Source organism: Marmota marmota, unplaced genomic scaffold (genome assembly GCF_001458135.2).
Source record: "Marmota marmota marmota unplaced genomic scaffold, marMar, whole genome shotgun sequence".
NCBI lineage: Eukaryota > Metazoa > Chordata > Mammalia > Rodentia > Sciuridae > Marmota > Marmota marmota.
This window is the reverse complement of record NW_026000240.1, coordinates 34,114,649-34,134,059: the sequence shown is the minus strand read 5'-3', so window position 1 is coordinate 34,134,059 and position 19,411 is coordinate 34,114,649. Positions and strand designations below refer to the sequence as shown.

The 19,411-nt window shown below is 32.7% G+C and overlaps 1 protein-coding gene and 1 pseudogene across 8 annotated transcripts in view; one reads left to right on the top strand and one right to left on the bottom strand.

Annotated features, from left to right (window-relative positions):
• The window catches only part of Dock3 (dedicator of cytokinesis 3), a 552,674-nt gene that overhangs the window by 171,260 nt on the left and 362,003 nt on the right, over positions 1–19,411 (top strand). For all 8 annotated transcript variants that reach the window (XM_048794632.1, XM_048794629.1, XM_048794628.1 and 5 more), the window contains exon 4: positions 1,590–1,686. In XM_048794632.1, the coding sequence (XP_048650589.1) occupies positions 1,590–1,686 (97 nt within the window). The remainder of the gene's footprint in view (positions 1–1,589; positions 1,687–19,411) is intronic.
• LOC125613633 lies at positions 14,630–17,201 on the bottom strand (annotated as a pseudogene).

Genomic DNA, 19,411 nt, shown 5'->3' with positions numbered 1-19,411 from the left:
CAATCAACAAATGGGCCAAGGACCTGAACAGACACTTCTCAGAGGAGGACATACAATCAATCAACAAGTACATGAAAAAATACTCACCATCAGTAGCAGTCAGAGAAATGCAAATTAAAACCACCCTAAGATACCATCTCACTCCAGTAAGATTGGCAGCCATTATAAAGTCATACAACAACAAGTGCTGGAGAGGATGTGGGGAAAAGGGTACTCTTGTACATTGCTGGTGGGACTGCAAACTGGTGCGGCCAATTTGGAAAGCAGTATGGAGATTTCTTGGAAAGCTGGGGATGGAACCACCATTTGACCCAGCTATTGCCCTTGTCGGACTATTCCCTGAAGACCTTAAAAGAGCGTACTACAGGGATGCTGCTACATCGATGTTCATAGCAGCACAATTCACAATCGCTAGACTGTGGAACCAACCCAGATGCCCTTCAATATATGAATGGATAAAAAAAATGTGGCATTTATACACAATGGAGTATTATACAGCACTAAAAAATGACAAAATCATGGAATTTGCAGGCAAATGGATGGCACTAGAGCAGATTATGCTTAGTGAAGCTAGCCAATCCCTAAAAAACAAATACCAATGTCTTCTTTGATATAATGAGAGCAACTAAGAACAAAGCAGGGAGGAAGAGCAGGAAGAAAAGATTAACATTAAACAGATACATGAGGTGGGAGGGAAAGGGAGAGAAAAGGGAAATTGCATGGTAATGGAGGGAGATCCTCATTGTTATACAAAATTACATATAAGAGGTTGTGAGGGGAATGGGAAAATAAACAAGGAGAGAAATGAATTACAGTAGATGAGGTAGAGAGAGAAGATGGGAGGGGAGGGGAGGGGAGATAGTAGAGGATAGGAAAGGTAGCAGAATACAACAGTTACTAATAGGGCATTATGTAAAAATGTAGATGTGTAACCGACGTGATTCTGCAATCTGTATTTGGGGTAAAAATGGGAGTTCAAAATCCACTTGAATCAAATGTATGAAATATGATATGTCAAGAGCTTTGTAATGTTTTGAACAACCAATAAATAAAAAAGAATCCATTGTCTTCCGTGCCTTTCAGATCTTTTAAAAGCCCCCCAATTTGCATGAAAGAAAAATTTTAAAGGACACAATTTTTTAAAGTAAAAAATTTAAGCAAGGCTTTGGCAATGTTATGGTTTTCATTGACTAAAAATAGTTTAATGCTTAAAGTTCATGCCAAAAACTGTCTTATATTTCCCATCATGTACAAACCATAAGCATGGGATCCTAGGTATAATAAGTTATACTCCATGTATGTATGTCAAGTATAATGTATTGTCATGTATATCTAAAAAGAACAAATTAAAAAAAGGAAAATGGAAAGTAAGTACAAATTATGTAGTAAAAATCCAAATGATTTTATGTTAATTCAGCTCAGTTATACCATTGCAGAGTATCACTGCAAAAGGTCTTTAATCAATTAGATGTACTTATTTTCCTATTTGCAGTAATTTAACATTTGAATTAAGCATATTGAAAAATGCAGCAGATATATTCTGATTTTATCAAAAATAATGTCTCTGTATATTGTGGCTATAATTCTAGGCAGTATGAAACTGTGGTTCCACTCGAAGATTCCATTGTGACTGAGGTTACAGCAACTCTTCAAGAATGGGCCAGTCTCTGGAAACAACTATATGTTGTAAGTATTTGTTTATAGTTTATTGTAGCATTAAAATTCTTTTGGACCAAGTAAAGATATATTCTAACCTAACCCAATCTACTGTTTGAAGTTTTTTAATATTTTCAGATTTTCAAATGTATATTCCTAATATTAACCAAAACATAGTAGACTAGGTTTTTTCCAACCTGAAGAGAACATATTCATACGTCTGTAGTCTCTCTACCCTACTTTAGTCCCTAGAATGTAATTTTCATAGCATTAAGAATCTTAGCTATCTTATGGATTTCTGTGTGCTACATGCTTTTATAAAAATAAGTAAACAATGCATGAGAAGAGTTTAACTTTTATTGTTTGTGATCCTAATAGTGACTAATGACCAGGGAATTGTATGTAGTAATTTCTTACAACTACTAAGCCTAGAGGATATACCATATATAACATTTTGGTAGGCTAACAATTATTTGAAAATATAAAAGAAATGAAATAAAGACCAAGTATTATAAAAATCCTCTATGAACTTAAGAGAGTTGAAGATGATAAAATATCAAATAATTATAATATCTGCACTAAAAATAAATAACAGTATTTGAGTTCTGGATGAGATAGCCATTTACATTCCGCTTAAGGTCTGGCTGGGTTCTATATATGATGCAGTACACATATTCCAATTTAGTTCTTTCACTAATTATAGCATCTAGGCAAACTACCTACCAGAAAACTTCAAAAATTAGGGAAAAGAAGGTAGACAGGCTAGGCACACTGAAAGCATAATTCACAAAAGAACAGCTTTATAAAATGGACTTATAAAGACTACCATCTTTTGCTCTCTGAATGACCCTATTAAGAGGATGAAAAGATAAGACTATAGACTGGAAGAAAATATGTATAAGTCACATATTCCTCAAAAGGCTTATATCTAGAACATATAAAGAAGTCCCTAAACTGAATTATAATAAAGTAATTTGGTTAGAAAATGAGCAAATGACTTGAATAGATATTTCATTAAGGAGGATACAGGCAGCCAGTAAGCATGTGAAAAAGATTTCCATGTGGTTACTCAGTCATTCATTAAATGTATTCATTATAGTAATACAAATGAATACTACAATGCTAATGTTCTATTTAAAATATAAATGTTAGCACTTTTCTATGTAATTTCAAGTCTAATCAGTAATTAACAACTTCTTGAGTTCGTATGATTCTTAAATCATAATTATATAAATAGGAACTATACTCATTTTCCTAATATACTCTTTAATTTTTCTTTACTATTCAAGAAAATAAATCAAACAGATATGATTAATAGGGGATAGATCTTTGATGGAGAGTAATATAATTCATATAATTCTTACATTAACTCATTAAAAACAATAAGATTTATAAGATATTAATTTCATATTGATGATAATAGTATTACTATTACCGTCATGTGGTGTTTAATGATGGGGAAAAATTCTGAGAAATGATTCGTTAGGTGATTTTACTGTTGTGCAGACATCACAAAGTGCTTATGCAAACTAAGATGGCTGACGTGGGCCACCATTATATATGTAGTCTGTTGTTAACTGAAACACATGAATGTAATTAACATATGCTTACTTTGTGCCCATTTGTCATATTTTACATTCATTATTTTGTTTTAATTGTCATCACAATTATTATCCTTTTCAGATTACAGATTGGAAACTGAAACTTAAAAAGGATAAGGAATATATCCAAAGTCATATAAGCAGTGAGTGTACATCAAGAACCCAAACCTGGGTTCATTAAACTCCAGGGCTTTAATAAAGGCATTATTTTATCTTTTGGATTATTCTTTTGATATCTCACATTTAGTTTTAGTAGCTGCCTATTACTGTCTTATGATAGGAAATTGATTATCTGTAAGTGGCCTTCTTTACCCTAGATAGAAATAATGCCTCTTTAAACAGATATTTTTTTCTTTTTCAAGTAAGAATACACAGTCTGAGTTTAGTATGGCAGGTCTACAGTTATCAATGACTCAGGCTCATTGATTCTCAATACAGGAGCTAAAAATACACACACACACAAACACACACACACACATCAGAGAAAAGAGCTTTTTCAACAAATGGAGCTGGAAAATTGAACATCAACCTGTAAAAGATTGAAACTAGATCCCCATCTCTTACCCTATACAAAGTTCAACTGAAAACAGATTGAAGACCTCAGTGTAAGACCTGAAATTACTAGAGGAAAATGTAAGAGAAACACTTCAGATACTGATATAGGCAGTGATTTCCTGAATGGGATTCTAGTCGCTCAGTAATTAATAATAAGAATTGCCTAATGAGATTATATCAAATTAAAACACTTCTTTACAACAAAGGAAGAAGAGTGTAGAGATAGCCTAGAAATGGGAGAAAATCTATTCCAGTTATTCATCTGACCAAAGATTAATATCCAGAATATATAAAGAACTTGAAACATAACACCAAAAGAATAAATGATCCAATCAGTAAATGGCAAATGAGCTGAAGAGACATTTCTGAAAAGAAGTAAAGATATTCAACAAATATATGAAAAAATGTTCCTTACCATTAGTCGTTAGCGAAATGCAAATCAAAACTACAATGGCCACAATTAGAATGGCCATTACCAAGAAAACAAAAATTAGCAAATATTGGCAAAGATTCAGGGGAATAGGAACCCTCATACACTCTTGGTAGGAATGTAAACTAATACAGCCACAATAGAAAACAGTATTGAGGTTTCTTAAAAAACTAAACCAGAATTGCCATATGATCATGCTATGCCACTAATAGGTATATATCTGAAGACAGCAAAGCCAGAATACAGTAGAGATACCTGCATACACATGTTTATCATGCAACTATTCATTATAGCCTATAAAATCAGCCTAGATACTCATCAATGTATAAAGGGATAAAGAAAATGTAGAATATATACACAATTATTATTTAGCAATAAAGAAAAATGAAATTATGTTATTTGCAGGAGAATGTTTGTAACTGAAGATCATCATGTTAAACAAAATAAGCCATCTCAGAAAAACAAATATCATATTTCTTTCATATATAGAATCTTTAACAATAATAACAAAACCCATGACATGAAAGTAGAAGAGAAACTTTTAGGAAAGGGAGAATAGGGGAGGATGGATATGGTCAAAATTCATCATATGCATGTATGGAAATTGTCACAATGAAACCCATTTACTATGCAATTAATATATATTAGTAGTTAAATACATTAAAAAAACAAGCACTTGGGCTTATTTTGTCCTCCTGCTTTATTGTCCTCTTTATTGTACTTCAGCCTGGTGGTCCCAGATGGCTAATACTATACAGAATATCTATAGTCTGGCTTGTAGAATGAAAGAAAGAAAGAAAAAAAAGGAATCTGCCTTTAAAAAAAAAGAATACCTCTTAAAAGTTGTGGAAAACATTCCCTGCTTACTGCATATTGGTTAAAATTGAAATCACAAAGTAATCTCTAGATTAAACAGGCTGAGAACTGGTCTTTATTCCAAATGACCATATATTAGCCAAATATCATGGTTTCTATTACTATGGAAAAAGAGGAAAATGAATAATGAGGAATCACCTACAAGAACACCATAGTGATGATGACTCTTGTTTCCATATAAAGCTCTAATGAACTTCCTTTGCTAAATCTGTTTAAGAAATAGTGGAATTCACCAGCCCATAGAATATTTTATTTATATGGAACAATGAATTTTAGGTAAAACATAGAAAAGTGATAAAGGTATTGTATTGTTAATAATCAGTAGATTCACCTAAGCTTTCCTTTACATTTTTTTCACAATTTGATATGCATTTGTGAGGATAAATATATGTGCATAAAAGTTAAAATGGTACCAACATGATATCTTCTGTTAGAGTAGATAACAATAAAAAATGTTTTGAATAAATCAGAGCTGCTATTTGATGTAATAGTTTTGAAAATTTAACCTTTGAAAAATCTTCTAGGTGTGCATTCACACCTGATACACTTGTTTTTCCAGACATGGTGGGGGTGGGGGTGGACATGAAAGGGGAGATAATTGAAAAGAAGATGGTTTCAAACAATAATTTTTATACTTTTTCTCAGAATTTTTTTGTATGTATGTGGTCTTGGGGATTAAGCCCAGGGACATACTACCACTGAGCTCTATCCCCAGCCCTTTTATAAATTTTGATATATGATTAGCCAAGTCTGACTTCAAACTTGTGATCCTGTTGCCTCAGCCTCCTGATTCATTGGGATTATAGGCAAGTGCCATCAAGCCAGCTAAAAGAAGTTTGAAATTGCTAATATGTCTAGATATTTTTCAGTTTTATGAATAAGATATTGTTGCTTTTTTTTTTCATTTCAACAGCAGTGTTGCTTGTTAGTTTTAGCCTACTGTTTACATGACAAATGTCAAATGATTGTTTTCATTCTGTTATGCACATGGGAGGTCAGATACATAGCCAACTAGATTTTAAAATGTGAATTCATTCTAGTGTTTAATTCTAGTAAAAAGTCATAACTCTTAAGCAGGTTTTCAAACTTCATGGGACAGAATACAAAAAACTACCAAGCAGGCACAGTTTAAATGCGTTACTATAAGACTTAATCCAAATAAACAAAAGTCATATTCAAATTTGTCTTTCTACTGGAATAGAAGAATCTGTTATATTACTAAAATTAGGCAGGAAACTCAACAGTTCTCCCTTTGTTTTCCCTACTTAATTCCAAACCTCATAGTTGTTTCTTAATCTAAGTTTACTAAGAGGCAGTTAATTACCTGGCTATCAGCAAGAAGAAGTACTAATGTTTAACCAGAATGAATCTAGCCAATAGCCTCTCAATACTAATTTGTCTGACTTTGAAAACACAAGGAAAATATAAATAAATGATAAATGGTAAAGTATGAGAAATAAGTCTTAAGTTTATGACTATAAAGATGGATTTCTTTCTATAGAAAGAATGTATAAAAATTAGTAAGAAAACCAATGAAGACCCCAATACATAATCAGTAAAAACAAAAATAAGCCATTTTCAAACACTAGACTAGGGAAATGACCACTCTTAACTAATGATCAAAAGAGATGTAAATGAATTCAATGAGATAATAATTTTCCTTTTAATTAACAGATAAAATGGAAATTATCTTCTGCTATCGAAATCCATTGATGGATACCTTCATTCTTTGCTGCTGGATATCAAGTTTTGTTAGCACAATTGGAAAAAAAAACCTTAAAAATTTTCAGATTCTAGTAATTCTAATCCTGAGAATTTTAAGAGGATGTAAATATAGTATGGGGTGAGTCTATTCCATAAGTATCTCCATTGCAGCATAATTTCAGTAGCAAAAATAAGTTTACTAATTGTTCCAATTATGGTCCATTTAAGATTGATGACTTAGTGTTTTCATGTAAAAAGCCATTAAAAATTTAAATGTTATGCAATAAAGTGAAGGTGTATGTACAAATAATATGTAAAGTATGATCTTATCTGTATTCTGAAAATATGTTTGGAAATAGATGAGGAATATGTACCAAAATATTAGTGGCAATTACCTGAGCATTAATTTCTTCTATTTTCAAATTTTTCAGTTGTAAATATTTATTGTTTTAATGGTTAGGAAAAATAAAATGGTACTTTCACTTATAAAATAAGCACAACAAATGATAATATGAAATAATACTACCAATATTGTCATTAAGTAGTGTCTACAAGAACTTAAAAAGGATTATGCTACTTAATTTGCTATGTTTCATGCTTATCACATTGTTAGCAAGCATTTATTAGATTCTTTTGGGGGGTATACTCTCAAACCTTTTTATTTTTTGAGACAGGGTCTTGCTAAGTTGCTTAGGGACTTGCTAAATTGATGAGGCTGGCTTTGAGCTGTGATCCTTCTGCCTTAACCTCCCAAGCTACTGGGATTACAGGCATACACTATTGCACCTGGCCATATTGATTAAATTCTAATGTAGTTTTTGTGGAATAGAAAAGAGCTTTGGACTTGAACTTGAATCCAAGTCTGCCATCTTCAATGTTAAAGGCTTGGTATTAGATCTTAGTTTTTTTTGTGCTATGACTAGGTATTATAAGCCCACTTCAAAGAGGTCTTAAAATGAAATAATATATAATTCAAGTAGTCTATAGATATTAATTGCACCGTCCTGTTTTTGATATACATTATATTTCTGTGTGTATACATGTTTGGCATCTATTTCCTAATAATAGAGTGATAGTAGTTTCATCACTTAAGTTTCTCTGTATATAGAAATAAATAGACATAATGAAGTGGATTTCATTTGTATAATGGGGTGTTTGGATAAGAAAATATGCATGTATGTGTACACATAATAAACACACACTGATACATGTAAAATACGTACATGCACATTTGAACCAGGATAGAAAAAACCCCATCCTTCTAAAGTGGTTAATACAATAATCTCCCGATAGATGGTAGGATGAGATAGACATCATTACTCTTAGGTTCATATATGATTGCATGAATGGCACAACTCTACATTGTGTACATCCAGAGAGTTGAAATGCTGCGCTCCATTTGTATATGATGCTTTGAAATGCATTCTGCTGTCATGTACAACTAAGTTGAACAAATAGAAAAAAATAACCTCCCTAATCAGTAATTTTATTTTGACAGGAAAAAAATTACCTGAGAACTATCAGTTGTGGAAAATGGTGACATTATTATGTATTCCTGTCTAAACTAGATTGTGGGACTGGGGTTGTGGTTCAGTGGTAGAGTGCTTGCCTTACACATGTGAGGCCCTGGGTTTGATCCTCAGCACCACGTGTGAATAAACAAATAAAATAAAGGTATATGTCCATCTACAACTAAAAAAAAATTTTAAAACTAGATTGTATAATTTTAAATAGATATTTATGCTCCAAATACTTTTCAAAGCTGAAAGCTCATTAGAAATCACAAATATGTTATCTTTTTCCTTTTGCCAAAATAAAATTGAGGCCAGTCATTAATGTAGCTAGGAAAGGAATTTGTTTTCCAGAATTAGTATTATTATTCATTTTAAGCATGATCACAACCTATTCTGAGTTTATAAACTACTTCCACTTACCACCTTCATGCAAGATACATTATCTTAGTATAGCATTCGTGACTAACATTAGGTCAATTTATTGAAAAATGCAAATATCTGTTCACTAAAAGCTATAAAAAAAAGAAATTAAAGAACATCCAAATAAATGGGGAGAGATAACATGTTAACAGAATGGAAAACTCAAATATTGTTAAGATGTCACTTCTCTCCAAACTTGATATACAGTGTTAACTTAATACCAATCAGAACTTTAACATTTTTTGAGTAGAAATTATTAAATGTATCCTAAAACGTATTTTTAAAATCTTTTTTAATATTTGTTTTAGTTGTTGGTGGACACAATAACCTTTATTTTATTTTTATGTGGTGCTAAGGATTGAACCCAGTTTCTCCCTCACAAGTCTAGGCAAGCGCTCTACCACTTAGCCACAACCCCAACCCCTAAAATACATTTAAATGACTAGAATATTCAGTGCATACTTTCTGAAAAACAAAGTTGGATATCTTTGGATATGATATCAAGATTTACTATAATGTATATATGTACTAATCAAGACAGTGTAGTATTGATAAAAGGTTAGGGATATAAATCAGTAGAACAGAATAGAAACAATTCAGATAAAGTTAATTAATTTTTCACAAGGTGACGAGGCATTTTTTGGGAAAAGGGAAGCCTTTTTAATAAATGAGAATAGTGGATATTATATATGAACGAAAAAATGAACCAAACATAAAATTTAATGATAAAAATCTGACAGAAAAATTTAAGCACCTAGGGACAGGCTAGATTTTTAAGGTCATTAGAAACCATAAAAATAAAAGTAACATAAAAATAAAAGTTGGAACTCCATCAAAATGAAAAACTTTCTTTCTTTGGAACATAGTATGAAAAGAAAAATAAGCCCAGAGTAGGAGACGATACTTAATTTACTTATATCTTGACAAAGGAGTCACATCAAGAAAAAGAACTTTTAAAACTCAGTAATAAGATAACCCAACAAAGAACGTCAAAGGATTTGAATAGACAATCACAGACAAAGAAATGAATAGCTATTGAAAATATAATCAGCATTAATAATTATCAGGGAAATGCAAATTAAAGACAGTATCAAGTATAGATAATGATGTACAGCAGATGGAACTTTCCTGTTACTAATGAGAAAGTAAAATAGTGCAACCATTTTAGAACACTGGCATTCTTTCACAATTAAATATGCAATTACCCAAGGTATTTACCTCAGGAATATGAAAACATTTATTGATATAGAAACTTATACAACTGTTTGTGGCTTTCTGCATAAAAGCCCAATCTGGAAATAGCTCAGATATCCATGAATAGAAGAATAATCAAATTTTGCTGTATTTGTATAAAAAAATAATAAACAGTAATGAAATTAACCACTGATAGATGCAACAAGATTGATGGATCTTAAAAATGTTCTAAATAAATCAGACACAAAGAGTTCATATTTTATGACTCAAAATTAATACATTCTTGAACAAGAAAAAGTATATTTATGAAAAAAATCAATGGTTTTCTGGGACCAGAAGTAGATCTGGGAACTGACTATAAATAGGCAAAAACTTTTGAAGAGTAAGGAAAATGTTGTATGTCTTTTTGATGACAGTTATACAGCATATACATTTTGCAAAACTCTGAATTGTACTCAGAATGTGATAGATTGGTGTGTAGATCAAACCTCAAAAAAGGTTATAACTCTTTAAGACCCCATCAAAATACTCTATTTTGAGAAATATAGCTTTTAAGCAAACAGGATGGATGTGTGAATTGATCAGCTCTATTAATTAACATTTCAATTTATTCAGTTAATGCCATCAATTAGGACACAACTGGATACAGTTTGGGTGAGGGGACTCTTTTCCTTAGAATATTTGTATATCACATTTAAAATATTAAATATTCATATTATTGGTACAAATTTTGAGTTTAATTGTTTTTATTCTACCTTTGGGAGATCATGAATTGTCCTGTTGCTCATTTGTGTACCTTTATCTGGTTGAAAACAAATTTGATGTATTTCCTTCTGAATGAGCACTCATTTTCCTTGTTTTGCATTTATCACATTTATTGTTTTACATTATTTACATTTATTATTTTATTACACATAAACAAGTTAATATATATTTCATATGTACAGTTAAATAATAATGATAACAAAAACAGTCCTTCTTTTCATCTTAAAGATGGTTCCAAAATCCCTTCTTGCCACATACAGACTTAATGACTGTTATGAATTTTGTGTTAATTTACTTCCTCTGTGTCTGAAACTATATGTAGTCCTAAATTCTATACATTTGTATGTTTTAGAGATAAAATTATCATCTAGATATATTTATATTAGTCTGTCTATAGATTTTTAACTTTTATTTTTGGAAAAAAATTTTTAATAATTTTTTTCAATAATTTTTACAAATTTACTCATGCTGCCAGATTGAGTGGTTGCTCACTTTTGTGATCATGTAGTATTTCATTGTAATGATTATATTTGTCCACTCTGTTATTGCTGTGCTGTTAATTCTAATTTATCCATTTCACTGTTGGTTAATATTAATTCCAGTTTTTGCCCATATCCCAGAGTAAGATTGATTTATAACTCCAATTTATCCAATGACCTTTGTCAAATTTTGTTATCGAGGTTACACTGACATCATTAAATAACTCAGGGAAACCAAGAATACTATATCCTATAAGAATGTCCTTCAGAAAAGAAGAAACAAAGACCTTCCAAGACTAGCAGAAACAGAGGGAATTCATGACAGCAATACTGGCCTTACAAAAGTTGCTTAAGGGAGTTCTACATCCAGAAGCAAAAAAAGAAAAGGAAAACTATTATCCTAAAAGCATGTGAATGGTCAAATCCCTTTTTGAAGAGAAAAAACATGGAAATAGAAAATAATTAAACATCAGTACAGTGCAACATTAAACCACAAAGATGAACAAAAGAGAAAAAAGAATAAAAAATATTAAAAACAATTAGAAGAAAAATTTTTAAACAACAGGAACCATTTCCCTATAAATAATAAGGATAAATGTAAATGGACTAAATTATCCAGTTAAAACATACAGACTAACTGAATGGATTAAAAAACAAAACCCCACAATATGCTGCCTAGAAGAAACTCACATTATTAGAAAACATGTAGAGAAACTGAAAGTGAAAGATTGGAAAATCGTATTCCAAGCAAATCGAAACCTAAAGTGAGTAGTAATAGCTATATTCTGACAAAATATATTTTAAGACAAAAACTGTAAGAAGAAACAAAGATGTTCACATTATAATGATCAGGGGATCAATTCAACAAAAATATGATATAGTAAATCCATATGCACCTACTGTTGAGTACCCTGTTTAATAAAACAAACCCTATTATAATTAAAGGGGTAGACAGACTGCAATGTCATAATACTGGATGACTTCAGTATTCCACTTTCATTAGTGGACAGATGATCCAGCAAAATATTCAACAAAGAAACATCAAACTATGGTGTAGATCAAATGAAATTCAACATTTACACAGCATACTATTAAACAGCTGCAGAAGACAGGGTTTTTTTTGTTCATTTTTAAAAAAAATCAGCACATGAAACTTTCTCTAGAAAGAACCAAATATTAGGCCACAAAACAAATTTTAACAAATTCAGAAAACCAAAATCATAATCTGTGTCTTTTATGATCACAATGGAATAAAGCTAGAAGTCAACAACAACAGAAATTATATAAATACATGGAGAATGAACAGCACACTTTTGAATGAACACTGGGTTATTGATGAAATCAAAAGAGAAATAAAAACATTTCTTGAAACAAATGAAATCGGAAATACAACGTACCAAAACTTACAGTATGCTACAAAAGCAGTAGTTAGAAGTTGTCAGCAATAAATTTCCATATATTTAAAAAACCCCAAAATTTCTATTAGTGAGAGTGTGTATTGAAATCACCTTCTATTATTTAATTGGAACCTATCTGACCCTTTATGCCAGGTGGTATTTGTTTTATGAAATTTTGTATTGACATATGAGACATAAGTATTTACAAATGTTACATCTTCTTGGTGGATTGTTTACTAATATGTGGTGACCTTCTTTGTCTCTTCTAATTTTGGATTGAAGTCTTTTTCAGGTATGAGAATAGCCNTTTTTTTTTTTTTTTTTTTTTTTTGGTCAGTGAAGTATATTTCTTGCAGACAGTAAACAGTTGGGTCTTGTTTTTTCATGTTATCTGCCAGTTTATCTTTGACAAATTAATGTCATTTAAATTCAAGAATATTATTAAAAGGTAAGTACTAATTTCTGTCATTTTCAAATGGTTTCTTTATTTCTAATTCTCATTTGTTTATTTGTTCTTCTATTGAGAATTTATTTTCCTTCCTGTGCTCATTTGATTATGTTTATCTTCCTTGTCTAGGTGGAGGATTCCTTTAAGTATCTTCTATGCTTTCTTAATGGTCATTAATTAGTTTAATTTGTGCTTATCTTACAAGGTTTTTATTTCTTTTTTATTTTAAAGGTTAAATTTACTGGATACACTAATGGCAGTTTTTTTTTTTCCCTGTGCTTGAAATACATATTCCATGCTCTCCCTGACCTTTATCAGTTTTCTGAGAAATCTGCTGTTATTCTGAGGGTACTGCCTTTACTAAGTGATTTGGCATTTTTGTCTTGTAGCTTTTAAAATGTTTCCTTGCTCTGTGTTTTGACATTTTATATGTTGTAGAGATATTTTTTTTTCCTCGTCATGTCTGTTTGGGATTCTAAATACAACCTATGTCTAATGTCTGTAATTCCCCAAATTTGGGAATTTTTCTGCTGTTATTGTATTGAGTAGGTATTCTGTATCATTAGTCTATATTGCTACTCCTTTTTCAATACCTATGAGTCTTAAGTTAGGTCTTTTAATGTTGTCCCAGAATTCTTGTTTATTCATTTTTCCTTTCTTAGATCTTATGTTCTGGTTCTTTCACCTTTTCATCAAAGCCTGAAATTCTGCCTTCTGCTTTATGTAGTCTATTGGTGAGACTTTCAACTGAGTTTTTTTTATTTAACTTATTTCAGTTTCATTTCCAAAGTTTCTTTTTGGTGTTTTTTTTTTTTTCAAAATCTGTCTTTATTGAAAAATTTCAGTTATATCCTGTATTGTCTTCCTTATTTCATTCAGTTTTTTATGTGTTCTGAGTTCACATAACAGTCATTAGAATTCTTTGTCCAGCATTTTATGCGCTTTATTATCTATGGATTCAGTTTTTCCGAGTTATGAAATTTTAGAAGTATCTCGTTGACTTGTTTTCTCATGTTTCTTGTGTTTGTATGTTGAGATTCATGTATCTCTTTAGGATTTATTTCTCTTCTATTTTGTGAGGATCTTTTTAGTGAGCAGATTTCTCTTTCCAGTGTATTCTGAGCTTGGGCTATATCTGTTCCACTCAACTGGCCAAAGTGCATGTTCTATCACCAGCACCTCTTTGAGAGTAGAGAATAACCTAGAGAATAACCACCATTAACAGTGGTAACTTAAGAGCAAACCATATATCAACATTAATAAAAACATTTTATATGATCTCTACAACCCCATTAAACAAAGATAAGGGAGTATAACAATATAGAAATAACCTGAAAAATTAGGCATTAAGGATAGAATAATTAATGGTAAGTGTGTGAGTGTGTGTGTGTGTTTGTGTACATAAAGTATGGAGAAAGAAATAAAATGTCACGAGGAGCCACTTCAGAAAATACTCTTAAGTCTGAATTCAAATCAAAGAGAGCTTTATTTACCTGGCCAGGGACTGTCACCCACCTGTAGAGCCTGAAGCTCTATGGGAGAACAGCAACTTCCTGGCCTGTGTCTTGAGTATTTAAGGATGAAAACCACAGCTCAGGGACTTTCCTTAGCACCATGTAAGCAAGCCAATCATAGAAGCTAAGAGAGCAATTAGCACAGCAACTCAGACAATCACATCTTGGGTTTGAGCAGGTGTTAGACAACTGTATCCTGAGTTTGAGCAGATAGTTAGTGGAGGTGAGAATCTACTTCAAAGTCTTGGGTCACCAAGACCACCATATCCTGGGTTGAGTACATTGTGTAGGGTACAAAGTACAGAAAACAATATATTATAAGAAAATAGCTTTCATTTCAGTTTCTCAGAAACATCTCTTGTAACTTTTTTTTAATAGAAGGCAGCAAAATGAAGTCTTAGGCCTACCTATGAGTTCTTGCTTTATAGTTGTCTTATCTCACTTACCAAAATCTTATACAGTGGTAACTTAAGAGCAAACCATATGTCAACATTAATAAAAACATTTTATATGATCTTCCTAGGTTTTTACCTATAATCTATATTTTTATTAATCTATAACCTATAATTTACACTCTTATTGATTACATTTATCAGTTCACACTACAATAAAAAGAGAAAATGTAGAGAGAAAGAACGACAAAAGAGAGGGGAAGGAAATACAATGAGAAGAAAGAAAGGAGATACCAAGAAAAAATTCAATAAAATATGTAAAATTAAATAAAAATACAAAAAAACAAATCATAAGGGAAAACAAAACAAATTACAAAAAAAGCAAAAGCAAGAACAAACTAAAGAAAGACATAAGATTTTTCCTTGCTAACTTTATTTATTTATTTACTTATTTAGAAGGTCTGATTTTATTTATTTGTTACTGATAAAAATTCTTATTTTTGACTGGACTCAGAAGTAGAAGCTCTCAGAGAAGACAACCTGCGTCTCTTGGCGATCTGTTCCTGGCGTTTTTCTTTGGCTTTTTTCATTCTCTTGACCAAAAGTTTGGCATATTCTGCAGCCTCTTCCTTATTCTTCTTAGTACGCTGTTTCTTCAGAGCAATACACCCGCGCTTGTGTTGCAGGACATGTGGAGTAACAAGATGCTGAATCTTTGGTGCTTTGGTCCTGGGTTTTTACCTTCCTTGTTTAAGGGTTTTCTGACAACATATTGGTGGACATCATCTTCCTTAGATTAAAAAGTTTGCGGATTCTGCTAGCTCTTTAGGTCCCAGTCTACCAGGTACAGTAGTATCAGTAAGTCCAGGAATATCCTTCTCTCCTTTTTTTTTTTTTTTACAATAACCAAGTTGAAAACGCTCAGATTGGCATCCACAATGCAACCTCAAACAGATTTGCGCTTTCTCTCTCCAGTTTGCCTGGGTCTATAACAGGTGTGCCCCTTACTCAGTAGTAGGTGAACATGGCCATGTGTCAAGACACCCTGCTTCATGGGGAAACCTTGTTTGTCGTTCCTGCCACTGATTCAGGCCACGTAACCCTTCCATTCTTCACCCAGAGCATCCGCAGCAACTTCTGTGGCCATATGCTTCTCAAAAAGTACGAAGTTTGCCTTCATTGTCCATTTCAATGAGTTTCTGACAGCCAATGGCTGGGAAGGAGATATTCAGCTTCATCTTGGAGCAGCGGATCGCCTACCAGCTAACATAATTTAAATGGAGACACTTTCCCAGGTTTCTAATTTTAGAGTTGACCAGCTATTAGAGGGCTGTGTGAGTTGCAAATACAATTGCCTTTGTTTCTTCTCAGCAACAGAGCAAACAGACCATACTTGTTACAGAAGTGTGTATGCTTAGGTCCACTCTCCTCTTCATCAACCAGCAAGTTTATGAGGGAAAGTTGTCTACTGCAGGGGTAAATTTATCTTCGAAAGCTGTTATTTTATTCCTGAGATGGGGTGTATAGCTATAGAAGGAGACGCCCATCAACCCTCCCCATGGAGGACCCTGTATTGCACCACATCCCAGTTCCTGAGAACTTTAATCTGTTTTCTCAGGGGCATATCAAGTGTTGCTTGCTGTGATAGTGAATCCTCCAAATACTTCTGAGTGTGGGAGGAGTGGCTGACAGGCAGAATCTGTGATGGGTTGGGGAATTGCAACTTGAAACTTTTCACTATGTCCAACCTTGGTACCCAGTACCTAGCTCCAGTTGGAAATCACACTCAGGGGGTCTATCTCCTCACAAAGCTCAAACTGCTAATTTCAATTTATTTTTATTTTATTTATTTATTTTTGTGGTGCTGAGGATCGAATCCAGTGCCTCACATATGCAAGGCAAGTCCTCTGCCACTGAGCTACAGCCCCAGCCCTGCCTAATTTCAGTCTCAAAGGGAAGCATCCTTTGCATTCCTTTGCTCTGTATACCAGCAAACTGTGCCTCCTGTCATCCACATCCTAACAATTCATGCCACAGTCTTTCTCCATGACTCTGGGTTCAGGTATCAACTGACCTGGTGGCAGGATGGGAAGGTGTCACTTATGTCTTGGAGACAAAAAGGCAAGTGTTTTGATCTACAGAGAAAGCCTAGAGAAGGGATCTTTTCTTAAACTGACTCCCTAAGGGGCAGCATCTGAGTCTGCTGGAAAGTACAGGGGATCTCTTTTGCCACAGTGGTGGTGAATCCTCACTGAATGCCCCAGGGTGTGAGAGGAATGAATTCCCCCTTCCCCTGAGTCTGCATGGAGTAGAAAGCGGTGGACACCAAGCTTTCTACATCATCTAGCCCTGGCATTCCCAGCCTCAGCCCCTTTGTGAATCCACATAAAGCTGGACTTGCTGACTTTCACAAAGCCCAAACTGCCTGTTTTATATGTGAGCTTCCTCTGCTTCTCTTTGCTAAATAGATTGGCAGACCTCACCTCCTTTTGTGGGTCTGTGTTACAAACACTGTTTTAGTTCCATAGCCCAATGTGGGGGGGGGAGTGACTGTAGGGTCTTAGAGATATAAAAATACAGGTGTTTCTCATCTCCCATACTGAAAGTATAGATAATGAAACCAGTTTTAAGATGACTCCTCTTCATTGCACTCCCATCTGAATTCTTTATGATTATATTATGGCTTTTCTTTAAACCCAGTTAGGAGAACCATCTGTTTTGAAATATTGATCCACAGGCAAATATTTGGTCCTGATAATCTACATTAATATAACAGCGAACTTAAAAGATTTACTTAAAAATTTATGCTTTTGCCCAATTTGCTGTTAGAGCTTTTCCTTTATTTGTATTGTCAGTTCTTTAATAGTTATTCAAATTTTAGCACCAATTTGAAACATTCTTAAAAGAGAACACAGTTCATGAATACTCTAGGAGATTATACAATGCCAAAATAAGACAAACAAATTGGTATTTAGGATCTCACTAGCCCCATGATGCCATAACATAAACAATTTCAGTTTCCTTACCACTGGATTCCATTATGACCCGAGGTTATTATATGACAATTTTCATTTCCAACATTCTGAAGGAATGAAGTATCATAATGGCATCCTTTTGAGTCAATATAGTTTCGTCTGAGTTATTAGACTTCTTTTAAGCACACTTTAAACAGCGCATTTAATATTTTCGTCATGAGGGATGGATTGATGGAGGAATTTGAGTTGTCTCAGAGGCATCCACAGTAGAGTTGCATATCATTCTATATTTGTGTGCAGAGAGTTGGAAGAAAAAATTATACACAAAGGACATTCTTTCAATGAGATGCAACCAGCTCTGAAGCTTACTCTCTCACTCTGAAGTATGATAGCAGCATATTAAAAAGGGTTGATATAATACTTTCCAATTTCCTGGGAAATGTTTTTACATAATAGAAGCTGAAAGTGATTTTTTTCAGGTATGAAATGTTCCAAAGGTATGGATTTAAAATGCACTGGAATTCAGCAATGCTTAGAGAAGGTTAAAAGAGTATCTCTACTTACTAAAATTCCTACATAATGAATTCGATGCTGCTTCCCTGAAATGGCCAGAATTTTCATTCCTTTCAGTTCCAGTTTTCACACAAGAAAATTGGCCTTATTAATTCTTGACCAAATGACTAAACCGAGAGTTAAACTCTATTATTTTTATTCACAGAAAAGAAAATTTCCAACAAGGTAGATGTCTGCTTTTCTTAAAATATCTCCTAAAGAAGGGCCTGGTTTTTACAGATTTGCTTCTGAAAATCACATTTATTTTCTTGTTTAATGTCTCTTTTTACCAATTTATTCTTACATAGTGAGTTGGATAATGTTTCCCCAAATGCCCAGCTTCTTCATTCTTTCCAGTCCCAATTTCCACGTAGAAGATTCAGCCATTCAGCCTTATGTGAAGCCATAATTATAAGGCATAATACCATTTATATGGATATAATAATTTATAGAAAATGAAAAATACATGGCTTTAACATTAGACAATTGGCCTTTAATTCCAAATTCCTGAATTTCTAGTTTTGTGGCTTAGTGCAACACATATAAACACTTTGTGAGTCTTAGCTTCCTCATATATAAACTTTTGAGATAAGAAGCAGGATCTTTGGTTGTTTTGAAGGTAAATGGCAATAAATAGCAATATATAAAAAATTTTAACAGAGTAATTGGCACACAGGAAATGCTAGTAGTTGATTAAAACATAGGTGATTTTAAGATTTGTGTTAATTACTTTTATGGGAATTATTTTCCTCAGTAGATGCCACCGTTCCTAAAATGTTTCTCTGACTTCCTGATGCCTAACTAAAAATTTCAGAAAGTCTTTTTAGAGTTAATACATATTTGTTGTTTCCTCATTTGGAATTAAGCAAGATATTTCATTTGGGGGGAGTTTGTTTTGGAAAAAAAATATAATTTTTATTGGTTCTTTTAACTTTAGGA